Here is a 16,860-nt window from a genome sequence, read left to right on the forward strand (position 1 = left end):
TTTAAAAGAACAGTCTCATGTCCAGACTTGGTTGGGACAAAAGCCCACTCCCGCTTTGCAGATCTAAAGAAACTGTATAGGCATAGGAATTACAATGAAAGCTGCAGTGCAATCACTGATAGGCTGGTTAGAACCATCACCACATATCTTCTTCAGATCTGCAAACTCCATAGCGTTAGGGGCGTGAGGTTGATTTGAGACTTGGCATCAGACTAACTTCCATTCAGAGATGAAGGCTGCTACGTCTTCGTTGTCCAGCGCTGCGCCCCCTGCTGTGTGGAGGTCATTGTGGGTCTGTCCGTCATACGTCCCACACAGGCCCTGGGTTTGGCTCCAGTCTGAGCTGGGGGCCCTCAGGGTCAGACTCATGCCCCAGTCAGACACATCGGCACGCACAAATGCCCCAGACGAGAAGGTCATCTACAGCACAGACAGAAAGGGGATTAGATCCTATTGTATTTCATTTGATTTTGCTCTACTCTATTACAACTAAACGATTTTCTGCTTTCCAGTGTTTCGCTATATCACCACATCTGTATCATATCATAATTAGCATAAACAATTGAATACCGACTTTGCACTGTAAGTTTACACTGCCTTTCTCAACACCCTATTGGCTAATGACTACTACCTGTGGGCGTGGGCTTCAACTCTGTGATCTTTTCTTTTTCCTGCCACCACCAACTCATCGGAAGACAACTTGAATTGAATTCAATTTTTTACGTTAGACTTTATTTATTTATTCACTCACTGTGACTTTGCGTCCTTGGTAAGACTCAGTGATGCGGATGCCACTCTTGCCCACGTCCCTGTTCTTCACCGACAGGTGCGGCCTGGTGTCCCCCAGCTCTCCATTGCACATGTCGAAGGCTATGACGTCACCGCCGTGTCTCGCCACGAAGCCGCACGTGCACGAGGCGCCGTGGACAACGCTCCCGCACTCCCACTGGCGCACATGAACCTCGAACGGCTGCCTCGTGCTCTTGTACAACACAAACGTCCCGATCTGATAGTTGTCATACTGCCTGAAAGGAAATGCATGAAATACATTACACTACAGTATCAGTTACGGTAATGTGTATCCTTGTGATTGTTGTCCTATTTGCAGGTTAACATTGCCTTGACTGCATCTATCATTTATGCTGACTATAAAGGAGTGACTGAAGTACCTGCCATCAAACGTGATGATGTGAGGATCAGTGAAAGAGTAGCAGTATGCAGAGGGAACATCCGTCACTGTGATCTGAAAACACAGAGAACATATCACATATCAGATATAATTTATTTCATTTTCACATTCAGCTATCTAGATGAGAAAATAAAGTGTATACAGGGCATGCTTATATGAGTGTGTTGGCAGCTTACAGTTTGTGTATGGGCACTGTGTCAGTGAGCAAATGTACACTATACAGTGTATACAGCGTCATAGCATATTCTGCATTGAGTGAGTTAAGTGTAACAACCTAGACTGGTCCCAGATCTGTTAACAACCTAGACTGGTCCCAGATCTGTTAACATAGGCTGGTTCTGGTGTCACGCCTACTCCTGCTCCCTCCCTCCGGTGCTCGACTTCGTCGGTCTACTAACCTCCGGTCCTGGCTTCATTATTATGCACACCTGTTCCCCATCAATACGCACACCTGGTTGTCATTCCCTCCTTGATTACTCCCCCTTTATTTAGCCCTCAGTTGTCTTCGGACACTAGGTGTTATTGTTTTCTCCAATGTTCAGCCTCGTGTTTGTTCATCTGTATCGGTTCTTTATTAAACTCACCTTCTGCACCTGTTTCCTGACTCCTGGCGTATATGTTACATCCAGATCTGTTAACAACCTAGACTAGTCCCAGATCTGTTAACAACCTAGACTAGTCCCAGATCTGTTAACAACCTAGACTAGTCCCAGATCTGTTAACAACCTAGACTAGTCCCAGATCTGTTAACAACCTAGACTAGTCCCAGATCTGTTAACAACCTAGACTAGTCCCAGATCTGTTAACAACCTAGACTAGTCCCAGATCTGTTTATGCTGTCTTGCTATGGCAAAGATCTGTTTGTGTTATGGCAAACAGTATGACAATGACCATAGGAGTTGGCAAGACAGCACAAACAGATCTGGGACCAGGCTAATAAAATCCGTCACTCTCCTCCCAACCCATCACAAGGGTACTTTTTCCAGTTCCAGTACCTGCACACTCTGTGGTGTGTAGCCGCTCCAGAGGAAGTTGGATGTGACGATGGGTTTGACAAAGATCTGCGTTGTCCTGTCCCCGTCCCTGAGGAAGTCTGTGACTGCGCTGAGGTGAACCAGGGCCTGGCTACACACTCCGTTACGACACCCCAGGCTCTGGGAGAGATCCACCCGGCACGACGTCAACACCACGTCTGGACCCAGCAGATCGTCTCCTACGGAGGAATAGATTATTTAATGGTTATTGTCATTGGCTTTGTTTTTGTCTATTTCGTAGGGATTCCAACATGTCACAAGAGAATCAAGACGCTATGGAAATCAAATTTATTGCCAAAATCAGTTATTAAGAATACTACATTTTGAAGAATAAAACTTTACTGTGGTGATACTGTGAGTATGCAGGATTACTTACGAAGCCTTTACCTTGATTGCTTGTACTCAGGTGTAAGGAGAGAGTACACTGCTCTGTGGTAGAGGAGAAGGAGGCACCGTCAGGGCAGGGGACAGGGATGGTACTCTCCACAGTCAACTCATAGTCCTTCCCATCCTCAGACACAGTAGTCACCTTGGGTCTCAACTGCAGAGACAAATCACAAGAGAAATTCTGATTAACCAGTGACTATTTAAAACAAAAAGGAGACACACAAACCCAGACCCAGAGAGAGACAGACAGACAGGTATGCACGCACACACACACTTCACACACACACTCAAACACCAAATCCTTGAAATAGTGTTCTCTATCTCTTTGACTTACCCTGATCCCGGCGAAGAACTCTTCGCTCTCCGCTGGGGCTCCCTGGATGTCCGGCGAGTCCACAAAAAAACTGGAGCAACTGCAGTAAATCTGACAGAGAGGGAAGGACAACCACAGCCGTTCAGGAGGAAGAGAGAGGCTACAGTTCAGGATGTAGAAAAGCCTTTATAGTTGAAGCCAGGTAATATACATGATACCACAGGAAAACAAAGCAATATGTCTGACAAGAGATTCATAAAAGGATGACACGACAATATACTGTATAACTTTGATGGCTGGTGGCAGTCTAGGTTTTCAACACGGCCAGCTCGATTGCTCTATATCCTCACTTGTAAAATAAATTCACTTCAGTTTTGAGAGAGAGCTCGGAAGCTAGCATTATTCTGGCCGTTTGACTGTTATACAAGCGAAGTAGAAGCTACCCGTAACCACAAGTCTCGGATCAAATAATACCACCCCCGATCTTAACCTTAACCATTAGAGAGGAAAAATATCTGAACCCGTGTCAGTGGTTAGGGGTAACTTCTACCCACCTTGTCCCCCAGTCGGAGGTTGATCCCATCCAGCTCGATGAAGGCAACGGTTTGGACAGTAATCTCTTGTTTCAGTTCTTCTTTGATGCCTTGGGGGGAGAGGCGAGACCAGGCAACCACATAACCTAGGGAGCTGTTCACGCTATGGCCCTCGAAGCTGCACTTCAGGTAGACGATGCTCCCAGAGAGCTCTGCTACTATCACAGGTACCGCTGGGGAAGGAGGATGTTTGGCTGGAAGGGATAACGGAGTTGTGTTCAGTAGGGTACACCGAAGCAAAATGTTTAGCAACATATTTTATTGGACAAAATTAGACAAAATGTCTTATTGGACAAAATGGGTAGTTTCACCCAGTTTTCTTCCTACTGAACATGTAACTGGTATTTACATGGCCATAGCAGGTAATAGTGTATACAGTATTTGGGTGATATGAGATGGTTGTGTTATAATAGAAGCTTGGCTGAATGTTTCTGTCCTGTGACCCATTAAGTAATCAAAATCTATATTTCAGACAAAGATCCAGTCATCAGCCACTGCTTTCCAGTGGGTCCCAACATTTTGGTCTATTTCTGTAACTCTAATCAGAGAAAGGGGCCAACCATAATAAACCAAAAGAGTAGGTACCTAAACGGTGGGTACCTTCTCCTATTTATAGTATCCCTTTCAACTTGATAACGTCTCTTGTGTGAATAAAAGTTCATTAAACCATCCACCTATGTCCCCAGCCCCCCTCCTCCTTCGCCCTAAAACCGGGAGGGAAAATTCACGACCTCGCCGAGAGATATCGTCATAGAGACGGGGCGAGGGAGGCAGGACACACATGCTTAGCTCATTAAGAGGGCCTGTGAGGGGCCTGTTACTGCATTCCACACCGCATGGCAATTCTGACGTGGATTGTTGTGGTGTCTGACTTTAACAAGGGCCTCCTATAGAGCCGGACAGCACACAGTCAGGAGGCAGAGAGCTCACTCACCTTTACACGCTCCATCAACCTCCACCTCGTCAGGACCACACACCACAGCCGCAGAGTCTGACATCTCTACATGGTGAATGAGAGCAGGACAATGAACAGACAATTAACAGTGGTGGTCTTAACAGTTAACACTACAGAGGTCTGAGTCACAAGCACATAAATAGCAGTTTAATGAGTTACATGTGGTTAGTGCGAATTCTTTTGCGTTTTTACAGTTGTATCATGTCACCTTTACGCTATTACCTGTATAAGAATTCCCTCTTAATAATAATAATAATAAAATGAGTTATATCCTATTCTAGGAGCATGTACAGCATTTAGCACTTCTAAAGAAACCTAAAGTCTCAGTCCCTCCTGTCTCAGCCTCCAGTATTTATGCTGCAGTAGTTTGTGTGTCGGGGGGCTAGGGTCAGTTTGTTATATCTGGAGTACTTCTCCTGTCCTATCCGGTGTCCTGTGTGAATTTAAGTATGCTCTCTCTAATTCTCTCTTTCTTTCTCTCTCTTGGAGGACCTGAGCCCTAGGACCATGCCTCAGGACTACCGGGCATGATGACTCCTTGCTGTCCCCAGTCCACCTGGCCGTGCTGCTGCTCCAGTTTCAACTGTTCTGCCTGTGATTATTATTATTTGACCATGCTGGTCATTTATGAACATTTGAACATCTTGGCCACGTTCTGTTATAATCTCCACCCGGCACAGCCAGAAGAGGACTGGCCACCCCACATAGCCAGGTTCCTCTCTAGGTTTCTTCCTAGGTTTTGGCCTTTCTAGGGAGTTTTTCCTAGCCACCGTGCTTCTACACCTGCATTTCTTGCTGTTTTGGGTTTTTAGGCTGGGTTTCTGTACAGCACTTTGAGATATCAGCTGATGTACGAAGGGCTATATAAATAAATTTGATTTGATTAAAGTAATGTCATGTTTACATTGACACATACAGTAAGAGATCACAGCATAGAGAATTGGCAATACGCTATGAAAGTGATGCAGCACTACATCGGACTGTACTTCCGAGGACAGCCCTAATCTTTTGAGTGGGCTTGACGATTATATCATCAAATTAATGAAAACACGTTCATTTATGAAATTATATTTGTGTTTGTGGATGAATTGCCTTTTATGACATTGTGCCGCTGAAGACCATGGCGCTACGTTTTTGCCCATTGAAGAAGAAAAAAACTATGCCACCTCACTTTCATAGCATATGGAGCTCCTCATTGCCTCCACCTAAACAGACTATCGTAAACAGCTGCTGTACCCTGTGCGCAGTAGCCCATGCAACCCTGGGTGGGCTGGAGCAGGTAGACGTAGAAGTCTCCACAGTTGCGCACGGTGACAGGGATGCGGAACAGGCAGCAGTCCTTACTGCTGCTGAGGAAGAACTGCCAGGTGGCACAGGCCGTCAGATGCGTCACCTCCAGAGGCCGGGGAAGGCTCTCGCCCTCCCCCAGAGACAGCCAGACTGGGGCCTGGGTCCCACAGTGGTTCACCTGGTGGACACAGGTAAAGACAATGGAGAACAGAATGAGATTACTTTAACCTGGTTCCAGATCTGTTTGTGCTGTCTTGCAAACTTCTAGTCACTCAATGTGATAAAAGGTAAGACAGCACAAATATGTCTGGGACCAGGCTAGTTTATACTGGATGGTAATAATACAACCACATGGGTAATGATTGGTAGGGCGACACTTTGCAGGCAACAACTGCAATATGACACATGACACATGACCTGGGAAGAATAGGAAGCTGACACCTCTGATGGATCCTTCAGTCTGCAGCACAGCGGGCAGCTCAGGGAAAATGAGGATCTTTCTCTCTCTCCCTCTCTTGCTGTCTAACCATGTCTCTCTCTTAATGCTCTCTCTCTATCTCTCTAACCTTGTCTCTTTCTCTCTCTAACTGTCTCCCCGTCTCTCTCGTGTCTCTCGTCTCTCTCCCGTCTCTCCTGTGTCTCTAATATCTCTCTCCTGTCTCTCGCTCTCTTTGGTCCTGTGCTTAATGCTGATACCATCCCAGGGTCCTCAGAACAAAGAGCCTATGTTCACTTCAAAGGGCAAGACTAGCACTCCTGTTACCATTGCAATGATTTGGCTACCCACTGAAAAGTACTCAAGTGCAAGAAAAGCTGCTTAAGAAAATATTTACTAAATAAACTAAAGTAAAAAGTAACACAATAAAATAACATCAATGAGGCTATATACAGGGGATACCATTACCGAGTTAATGTGCGAGGTTACAGGTTAGTTAAGGTAATTTTTACATGTAGGTAGAGTTTTTAAAGTAACTAAGCATGAACAATAAACAATGAGTAGCAGCAGTGTAAAAACAAGGGGGGGGGCATTTAATTAATTGTTCAGCAGTCTTATGGCTTGGGGGTAAAAGCTGTTAAGGAGCCTTTTGTACCTAGATTTAGCACTGTGGTACCGCTTGCCGTGCGGTAGCAGAGAGAACAGTCCATGACTTGGGTGAATTTTCTTTGACAATTTTTGGGCCTTCCTCTGAAAGCTTGACCCCAGTGATGTACTGGGAGGTAGTCACTGCCCTCAGTAGCACCTTACAGTCGGATGCCGAGCAGTTGCCATACAAGGCGGTGATGCAACCGGTCAGGATGCTCTCGATGGTGCAACTTTTTTAGGATCTGGAACCTGTGCCAAATCTTTTCGGTCTCCTGAGGGGGAAAAGTTGTTGTCATTCCCTCTTCATGACTGTCTTGGTGTGTTTGGACCATGATAGTTTGTTGGTGATGTGGACACCAAGGAACTTGAAACTCTCAACCTGCTCCACTACAGCCCCGTCGATGTGAATGGGGACGTGTTCGGCCCTCCTTTTCCTGTAGTCGATGATCAGCTCCTTTGTCTTGCTCAAGGTTGTTGTCCTGGCACCACACTGCCAGACCTCTGACCTCGTCCCTATAGGCTATCTCATCGTTGTTGGTGATCAGGCCTACCACTGTTGTGTTGTCAGCAAATTTAATGATGGTGTTGGAGTTGTGCTTGGCCACGCAGTCGTGGGTGAACAGGGAGTACAGGAGGGAACTATACACGCACCCCTGAGGGGCCCCAGTGTTGAGGATCAGCGTGGCAGATGTGTTGTTGCCTACTGTTAGCACATGGGGTGGCCCGTCAGGTAGTCCAGGATACAATTGCAGAAGGAGGTGTTTAGTCCCAGGGTCCATAGCTTAGTGATGGGCATTGTGGGCACTATGGTGTTGAATGCTGAGCTGTAGTCAATGAATCGCATTCTCACATAGCTGTTCCTTTTGTCCAGGTGGAAAAGGGCAGTGTAGAGTGCGATTAAGATTGCGTCATCTGTGGGTCTGTTGGGCCCGTATGCGAATTAGAGTGGGTCTAGGGTTTCCGGGATGATGCACTTCATGACAACAGACATGAGAGCTACGGGGTGGTAGTCATTTAGGCAGGTTACCTTCACTTTATTTGGCACAGAGACTATGTGGTCTGCTTGAAACATGTAGGTATTACAGTCTCGGTCAGGGAAAGGTTGAAAATGTCAGTGAAGACACTTGCCAGTTGGTCTGCGCATGCTCTGAGTACATGTCCTGGTAATCCGTCTGTCCCTGCGGCCTTGTGAATATTAACCTGTTTAAAGGTCTTGCTCACATCGGCTATGGAGAGCATGATCACACAGTAGTCCAGAACAGCTGGTGCTCTCGTGCATGCTTCAGTGTTGCTTGCCTCGAAGTGAGTATAAAAGGCATTTAGCTCATCTGGTAGGCTCGCGTCACTGGACAGGTCGCGGTTGGGCTTCCCTTTGTAGTCCATAATAGTTTGCAAGCCCTGCCACATCCGACGAGTGTCAGAGCCGGTGTAGTACGATTCAATCTTAGTCCAGTATTGATGCGTTGCCTGTTTGATGGTTCGTCTGAGGGCATAGCGAGATTAGTGTCCCGCTCCTTGAAAGCGGCAGCTCTAGCCTTTAGCTCAGTGTGGATGTTGCCTGTAATCCATGGCTTCTGGTTGGGATATGTGCAGTTGAAGTCGAAAGTTTACATACCCCTTAGCCAAATTCACTTAAACTCAGTATTTCACAATTCCTGACATTTAATCTTAGTAACAATTCCTGTCTTAGGTCAGTTAGGATCACCAATTTATTTTAAGAATGTGAAATGTCAGAATAATAGTGGAGAGAATTATTTATTTCAGCTTTTATTTATTTCATCACATTCCCAGTGGGTCAGATGTTTACATACACTCAATTAGTATTTGGTAGCATTGACTTTAAATTGTCAAATGTTTCGGGTAGCCTTCCACAATAAGTTGGTTGAATTTTGGTCCATTCCTCCTGACAGAGTAACTGGTCAGGTTTGTAGGCTCGCACACGCTTTTTCAGTTCTGCCCACAATTTTTTTATGGGATTGGGGTCAGGGCTGTTTGATGGCCACTCCAATACCTTGACTTTGTTGCCCTTAAGCCATTTTGCCACAACTTTGGAAGTATGTTTGGGGTCATTGTCCAAATGGAAGACCCATTTCTGACCAAGCTTTAACTTCCTGACTGATGTCTTGAGATGTTGCTTCAATATATCCACATACTTTTCCTCCCTCATGTTGCCATTTATTTTGTGAAGTTCACCAGTCCCTCCTGCAGCAAAGCAACCCCACAACATGATGCTGCCACCTTCATGCTTCATGGTTGGGATGGTCATAATGGCCAAACAGTTCTATTTTTGTTTCATCAGAACAGAGAACATTTCTCCAAAAAGTATGATCTTTGTCCCCATGTGCAGTTGCAAACCGTAGTCTGTTTTTTTATGGTGGTTTTGGAGCAGTGGCTTCTTTCTTGCTGAGCAGCCTTTCAGGTAATGTTGATATAGCACTCGTTTTACTTTTGTACCTGTTGCCTCCAGCATCTTCACATTGTCCTTTGCTGTTGTCCTGGGATTGATTTGCACTTTTCACACCAAAGTACGTTTGTCTCTCGGAGGCAGAATGCAACTCCTTCCTGAGTGCTATGACAGCTGCGTGGTCCCATGATGTTTATACATGCATACTATTATTTGTACAGATGAACGTGGTACCTTCAGGCATTTGGAAATTGCTCCCAAGGATGAACCAGACTTGTGGAGGTCTACAATTTTTCTTGGCTGATTTCTTTTGATTTTTCCATGACGTCAAGCAAAGAGGCACTGATATGTAAACTTCAGAATTCAACTGTACAGTATGTACGGTCACTATGGATGAAGTCGTCAATGCACTTATTGATGAAGCAGGTGACCGAGGTGGTATACTCAATGCCATTGGATGAATCCCGTAACATATTCTAGTCTGTGCTAGCAAAACAGTCCTGTAGCGTAGCATCCGCGTCATCTGACCACTATAGTTTTTACTTGTAAGCAGGAATCAGGAGATAGAATTATGGTCAGATTTGCCAAATGGAGGGTGAGGAAGAGCTTTGTATGCCTCTCTATGTGTGGAGTAAAGGTGGTCTAGAGTTTTTTTTCCCTCTGGGTGCACATGTGACATGCTGGTAGAAATGAGGTCAAATGGATTTAAGTTTGCCTGCATTAAAGTCCCTGGCCACTAGGAGCGCCGCTTCTGGATGAATATTTTCTTGTTTGCTGAGGGCCTTACTGGTCTTAGTGCCAGCATCGGTTCGTGGTGGTAAATAGGCGGCTACGAAAAATGTATATTATTTGTGTCGTCGTTTAAACACAACTAGGTGAAACATAAGATATTACAGTTTTTAATGTCACGTTGGTAAGATAGTCTCGAACGGAGATCATCCAGTATATTTTCCAGTGATTGCACGTTGGCCAATAGAACGGATGGTAGAGACGGGTTACCCACTCGCTGACGAATTCTCTTAAGGCACCCCGATCGCCACCCCCTGTATTTCCGTCTTTTCTTCACGCAAATGATGGGATTTGGGCCTGGTCTCAGAGATGCAGTATATCCTTCACGTCGGACTCATTAAATAAAAAAATCTTCACCCAGTTCGAGGTGAGTAATCGTTGATCTGATTTCCAGAAGCTCTTTTCAGTCATAAGAGACGGTAGCTGCAATATTATGCACAAAATAAGTTACAAACAATGCAAAGAATCACACAAAATAGCACAGTTGTTTAGGAGCCCGTGAAATGGCAGCCATCCCCTCCGGCGCCATTATAAGATCTTATATCATGGGGACAATATTTTTCTGTACTGTTCTGACTGAGGTATGGCATTTGCTATGAAAGACCACCTAAACCAGGGGTGTAAAACAAAAACATTCTCTGGGGGCCACATTCGGTCTTCAACAGAGGTCCGGAGGGCGGCACTGATATTTAAAAAAATATTTCCTCTGCGTCAAAAAAAAAAATAGTCCTCTATCCATTGTTTTGGAAATGTTTATTCCTTCTTGACTGTCTAGCATCCATTTTGGTGATTGGACACAGTCAAGAAAAAATATGCTGGACACAGTCAAGAAAAAATATGGGTGTTAGCGACACGTAGGGGCATTGGGTAACCTCCATACATTGTAACATGCTTTGAGACCTAGAGAGAAAAAGTACTATAAAATAAAATATATCATCGGTATTTACCTCCACACATTGTGTGGGCATGCTGGCGGGCTTGTCAAAGATCTGGAACTGGTACCAGCCTGGTATGAGGGAATGGTCACAGATGAAGTCCTGGAGGGCTGACTGCTGCAGGCTGCGGGAGCTGAAACTGGTGCTGCGGTATGGGTTCTGGAGCAGAGAGTGACCCCCCGGAGCACATTCTGGGGGAAGCACTGAGGATAGACACAAGCAGCCAAACATGTAGCACAAACATGAGTCAATAAGGTGCTGCTGTGATTTCACTCAAAGCACACGCACGCATATGCACACAATTTGATTTGATTTTACCGATCCCAAGTTCCCCCCCAACACACACAAACAAAATCAACTGAGTTAGCAATGAAACACTGTCAATACTATGTTGCAACCATGCAATAACTATGCCTAGCCTAATCATAATAATTGTAAAATAGGAGTTACGGGATTATGAGACAAATTAATGTTGAAAATATGTTGATCTTGTTTGTGGAGTTGGAATTTCTGGAGTTGGAACGTCTAGGAGTTGTGACTAGAGGGAGTACAGCTACGACCAGAAGTTACTTTTCGCAGCAGGTTAGGAGAGCATTTTAGCTAACCCTAAACTTTTTCTAACCTTAACCTAATTCTCCTAACCTGCCACATTAATTATCCTAACCTGCTGAGTAAATGATCCTAACCTGCTACGAAAAAGTACCTTCCGGTCGTAGCTGTACTCCCTCTCGTTAGAATCAAGTAAAAAATGGTGACATCATAGAGAGACACTGACATTCTAGGTGCATCAATCAAATAATTACTTGACCAAACAACAAAGTACTTTCAAAAAATATTGTGTTAAACTAGTTAAAATAACTGTTTATAATTATGGAGGATCATAACCCTTTCCAGAGTAATGCATTCACACCTGACTCAACACAAGGTAAGCATTTTATGTTCAATTACAATTCATACCTCTCAAAACTGTCTGTTAGCTTTTCAGCTTTCTAACTATCTATGCTTTATGCTTTATTCTAAAGTTAGCATGAAATTATCATTTTGCATGACAGAAATTAATTAAGGCATAATGACTTTACAAATGCATTTATTCATAACATACTGTACAAAATATTTTGTGAATCAAACAATTATAATTTGGTTTCCTTTCAGGAAACAGTTTACTGGCAGGACAGATAACTCTGGTCATAGATCACAGCACAAACCCTCCGGTTGTAACAGCCCATTTCCAGCAGCCTCCTAATCATCCCAATCTCCTTCATCACCATCTTCATCATCACCATCAACCCCTTCTTTCTCATCATCAAACCCATCAACATGCGATCTATGGCACATTGTTGTCTACCAAAGATCAGCCCCCTCAGCCACCACCAGTGCCACAAATCTGGGCAGTATGCCCCCCACCAGGGTACATCTGTGTGGCTGCACCAGCACCAGCAGCTGCAACCAACATTACCATGGCACCTATTGACACAACAATGAACACTGACAATCCACTTGTCCCATTGGAGGCTGCAGGAAGCCCTGTGATGGAAGCTACTAAAAATAAAGAGGAGGATGCAGAGCAGGGAAGAGGGGAGACGACAAAGAAAACGGCCATCATTGGAGAGGTTGGTGACAGTAGTGATGGCGTGAACAGTGAAAAGATAGAAGGTGAAAAGAGGGATGGAGAAAGAAGTGTAGAGGAGAGTAACCCTAGTCCTGTGAAGGAGCTGGTCCAATGTGCAAGGAGTGGTGCTGCAGATGGAGGTGGGGACAGAACAGGTTCAGACATTTCCTCATCCAGGAAGCAGAAAGGTATCTTTAAGGGGGCTAAGTTAGGGGTGCAGCCTACCCCAAACGCTCCTCAACCACCCCAATTGACAAGGAGCCGTCTGGGTCATCAGATGATGCAGTCTGTCCAGGTTTTCCACAAACTTGGGGTAAAATCCCACACATCCAATCAGTCCAACCAGTCTATTCCCAATGAACAAATAACAGAAGAACAGGTCATTTTGATTGACCGCGACCTGCTAGACTTTGAGACGATTCATGTTACCGTAGCAAACAGTCACTCCTCAGTGGTGGAAATAAGAATGCGAGATGTTGTAGATACCATTGGGGCATCCCAAGCTGAACATCCTTCGTCTGCAAAACCAACTGTCTTTGACAACCCAATAACACTTGACAACCTTTCACAGAAGTATGCTAGCTCCACAACCAAGTCTGTCTCACCATCTTGTCAGAGTAGACAACCAACTTCATCAGGGGGAACAATCTACAGCGACCCCACACACTCCCTACCCTTCGCACCACCCATTACCCAAAACCACCCCCCGTTCAAAGCCCCCAACCCTCAACCAAGGAGAAGGTACCGTGGTTCTCGCCATCCCAACACGTGCCATCACCCAACCCCTCCTGGGCAGTACGGGAGGTTACCCCCTCCTGATTCCCTCTACTTTCCCAGCCCATGGCAGGCCTCTGTGCCCATCTCTCTGTGGCAGAGGGAGGAGAGGGAGGACATGAAGAGGAAGACCCAGCAGCAGAGAGAAAGGATGTCCCGGATCACCAAACAAGGCTGGGACCACAACGTGTTCATCAACAGGGACCAGTACACTCTGGAGAAATACCTGAGTAGTCCCACAGTACCCATGCTGAAGGGAACCATGAGCGCCTGGAAAAAGCTAATGGAGATCTGGAATAAATGAATGGCATTTTTTTTTTGGTTTGCATGTGTTTAGTGTATCTTTTAGGAAACTAGTGATGCACGGGGTATACTACAAAAGGTGGTAAAGATGGTTCACTTCTATGTTTTCTACATTGACTGTCACTGTACTGTATGCAAGTTACGGACAGTCGTGTTTCACTAATTGAATGTGATTTACAGGGAAGGGTGATTGTCAAATCCACTATGCACAGTGAGGAGATCCACTTTGTATGTGATTGTCTTCAACTTCCCCTACATGTAATTTAATGTAGCCAATGACAGTCCCAGCTGGGAGCAGTTAGAGTGAAAGTGTTTAGTATGAAAGGATCCGTTACCAAACATGGCGTCTCTTTGGCTACGGAACTAAGCCGTAGCCAAAGCTAACAGCCTTATTATTTATAGGCTTCCAAGTCAAGTAGAGATATTTCAGGTTTGGCAGGATGTGACTGCTAATGTCCATATGGTACATTTTAATATATGCCTTCACATGAGAGGTATCATAAAAGGGGAAAGCAATATGAGGTACATGCTATTCAATGGTATGTAGTAAAAAACTGATGTGATGATCAGAATTTAGCTTACGATAAGCATGCTTAAAGTAGCTTCAAAGACAGTCCGATTTCTCAGTTTAAGGTGAAATGTGAAATTGAAACAGGAGGGAAAGTATTTATTTGGAGCATACCGAAGCAAGACCCTCGGGTGTTGGACAGAATCTAAAAGAAAGACATCCTCTTGAAACTTTGCTGAGAGGGAAAGTAGAGCCTACTGCAAATACAGCTGTTCTGAAGCAAGAATGTTTGGTTGTTGCCACAGTAACACCAGCTGTGTTCACCTGAGTAACAATTCTGACATCACAGTCAGGTAACATTCTAAAAACATTCTAAAATGTGCTACTGATGCTCTTGATTTTATGTAGGTGTGTCCTTTATAATGTATCTGGCATAAGAGCAGAGGATAAAAATGAACTTTCAGTACAATTACCAACAACACTTATTACAACAAGATCATGGTAAGTGTGTTGTTTGAACATCTTTTAATAGCATAACCACAAAACCAAAAATGTTGAAACAATCAGAAATTGCTTCACAAAGAAAAAGTGTACTTAGGGTGTACTAGCATCAAGTATGATTACTATTAAATTGCAAGCCTAACAAAAATAGATGGTCATGATTGATCAAATATTTAATATAAAACTAATTTGTCTTCAATATACAGGACACCGTTCAAAAATGGGCCTAGCTTCTGCTGTTCTTGCAAACATTTCCACAGAGGCCTACACCTCTGGAGGTATCACCCAGCCATCTACTCCATTGATTGATTATGTCTACACACCACACCCTCAGCCCTTTCCGATGTTGCCTATTGGACCAGCCTGGCCCTCACAGCCATACCACTGTGTTCCAAACATGGTGGGTGCTGCTATTCCTCCCATGTCTGTGGTTGATCCCAGCATCCCCTCTACGGTGATGAAAAGAGAGAAGGATAAAAGGCAACGAGCTGTTAGGTCGAGGGCAAAAAGAGACCCTAACAGTTTCACTCAGAAATACAGGAGACTGATGACGGTGATGGGCAAGACTGGAACCAAAATTGACGACACCTCTTATACAAACTATCAGAGATGGGACGCTACTGATATGGTGAATCTTCCAAGTCAGGCAACTGAGGCCAAAAGAGAAGTGGTGGGTACCCCTGACAGAGACTTATATATGCTAATGGTTAATGAAGAGCAGAACAGCATGAGGGAACATAAAGACGAAGGCAAGATGAATAGAGATAAAGATGGAGAGAAAACTCCAAAAGTGAGAGCTGTGGGACTTAAAGGCCAACATGAGATGAGCATGAGGCAGGGATTTCACAGCCAAGTGAAAAGTCATAGCCCAACTAACTATGACACAGTGACGCCAGTCGGACAAGTTGTTGCAGGTGACGACAGGATCTTTCAGAGCTACCCTATCATCGTTCACTCTCAGCAGCACCTGGTCAGTCCATCTCTCTTCCGCCAAGACGGAAACTCTCATAGTAAATGTCCTGAGATCCCCTTCAGCACCATATCTCTGTCCGAGTGGGCGGCCCTCATGGACACGTGTCTCTTTCCACCTTGGCCGCAGGGGTCAAAGGCTTGTGTGGTTGGAGAAGACACAGAGACAGGCTTGGCCCTTGCTGCCTCCAATGACAGGTCAACAGACTGCCATAGCAATGAGAGTCGTAGGTATGTGCCCTTGGATGACAGCACCTTGATTGATGAACTTTACTATCAGTATACACGCCACAGATTTACACCATTCTTACCAGATGGACAGGACTAATGGAGAGAGCAGATACAAAATGTTTATCTGGCTCTAATAAATTATATATTTTCAGCATTAAAAACGGTATTGTCACCTTTTCTTCCATATCTATGCTACATTTATCCCCCAGTTCATAATAGTAGGCTTACTGTGTTCATAATATTCATCGTAAACCATCCGTTGAAAAAAGAATGGTAGGCTCCAGGTCATTTACGCACATCATTTTACGGTCTACATCCAATGTAGTCCCAATTTGGCATGATCAATTAATAACCATGACATACCACTTACCTGTTTGACAAAACATTGCATTAGGGAGTAAAATTAGTAAATACAAATGTTCCAAAACTATGTTAAGTTTCATCGTTCACGAGGCAATGTGAAGCCTTCTAAAATGACCACTGACAGACCACGGTTTTACAACGGTCCTTGGCTCCTCAAAAGGAATGCTCAGTTCAGCTGCCTTCGATTTTCCAGTAGCCTTAAAAACGAGTAGGGATGGGCAGAAATAAACGAGAATCAAAGACACCGCCGAGAGTCAAAGAAAGTCCGTTTCTAAGAGGTTCGCAAGAGCTGATAAAAGCACTTCCCCGGTACACCGGACTGCGGCGCATGACCACAAACTCCAAGAGCAAAAGCAGCAACATATTAGGAGGAGCGTCCACGAACCTTATCTCGACCGAATCAACAGCGACGACTGTTTAGACGAGGACAAGTGATGGGGACTATCCAGTTGCATCAACAGGAACATGGTCGAGTCGTCATCATGATTGTGGTCATTCATTCGCCGAGAACTGATGCAGCTTTCAATTTTAAGCAAATGTAAAAATGGTAGGCCTAAATCAATTATGAAATAAAAGTAGAATTGATGTTTTTGTTGTTGTTGAAAATAATGGACTGTTATTACAATGTT

General features: G+C 44.6%; 1 protein-coding gene across 1 annotated transcript in view; it reads right to left on the minus strand.

The window, feature by feature from the left end:
• The window catches only part of LOC135522316 (von Willebrand factor D and EGF domain-containing protein-like), a 31,452-nt gene extending 14,859 nt beyond the window's left edge, over window positions 1-16,593 (minus strand). Inside the window, exons 1-11 of the mRNA XM_064948453.1 lie at window positions 16,239-16,593; window positions 10,986-11,176; window positions 5,708-5,939; window positions 4,451-4,516; window positions 3,478-3,710; window positions 2,945-3,034; window positions 2,611-2,764; window positions 2,185-2,402; window positions 1,170-1,243; window positions 752-1,025; window positions 218-420 (exon numbers count right to left, since the gene is read on the minus strand). Of these exons, the coding sequence (XP_064804525.1) occupies window positions 218-420; window positions 752-1,025; window positions 1,170-1,243; window positions 2,185-2,402; window positions 2,611-2,764; window positions 2,945-3,034; window positions 3,478-3,710; window positions 4,451-4,516; window positions 5,708-5,939; window positions 10,986-11,176; window positions 16,239-16,311 (1,808 nt within the window). The 5' untranslated portion in view covers window positions 16,312-16,593. The remainder of the gene's footprint in view (window positions 1-217; window positions 421-751; window positions 1,026-1,169; window positions 1,244-2,184; window positions 2,403-2,610; window positions 2,765-2,944; window positions 3,035-3,477; window positions 3,711-4,450; window positions 4,517-5,707; window positions 5,940-10,985; window positions 11,177-16,238) is intronic.
• Window positions 16,594-16,860: the final 267 nt, after the last annotated feature.

The sequence above is a fragment of the Oncorhynchus masou genome, chromosome 30 (assembly GCF_036934945.1).
Source record: "Oncorhynchus masou masou isolate Uvic2021 chromosome 30, UVic_Omas_1.1, whole genome shotgun sequence".
Lineage (NCBI taxonomy): Eukaryota > Metazoa > Chordata > Actinopteri > Salmoniformes > Salmonidae > Oncorhynchus > Oncorhynchus masou.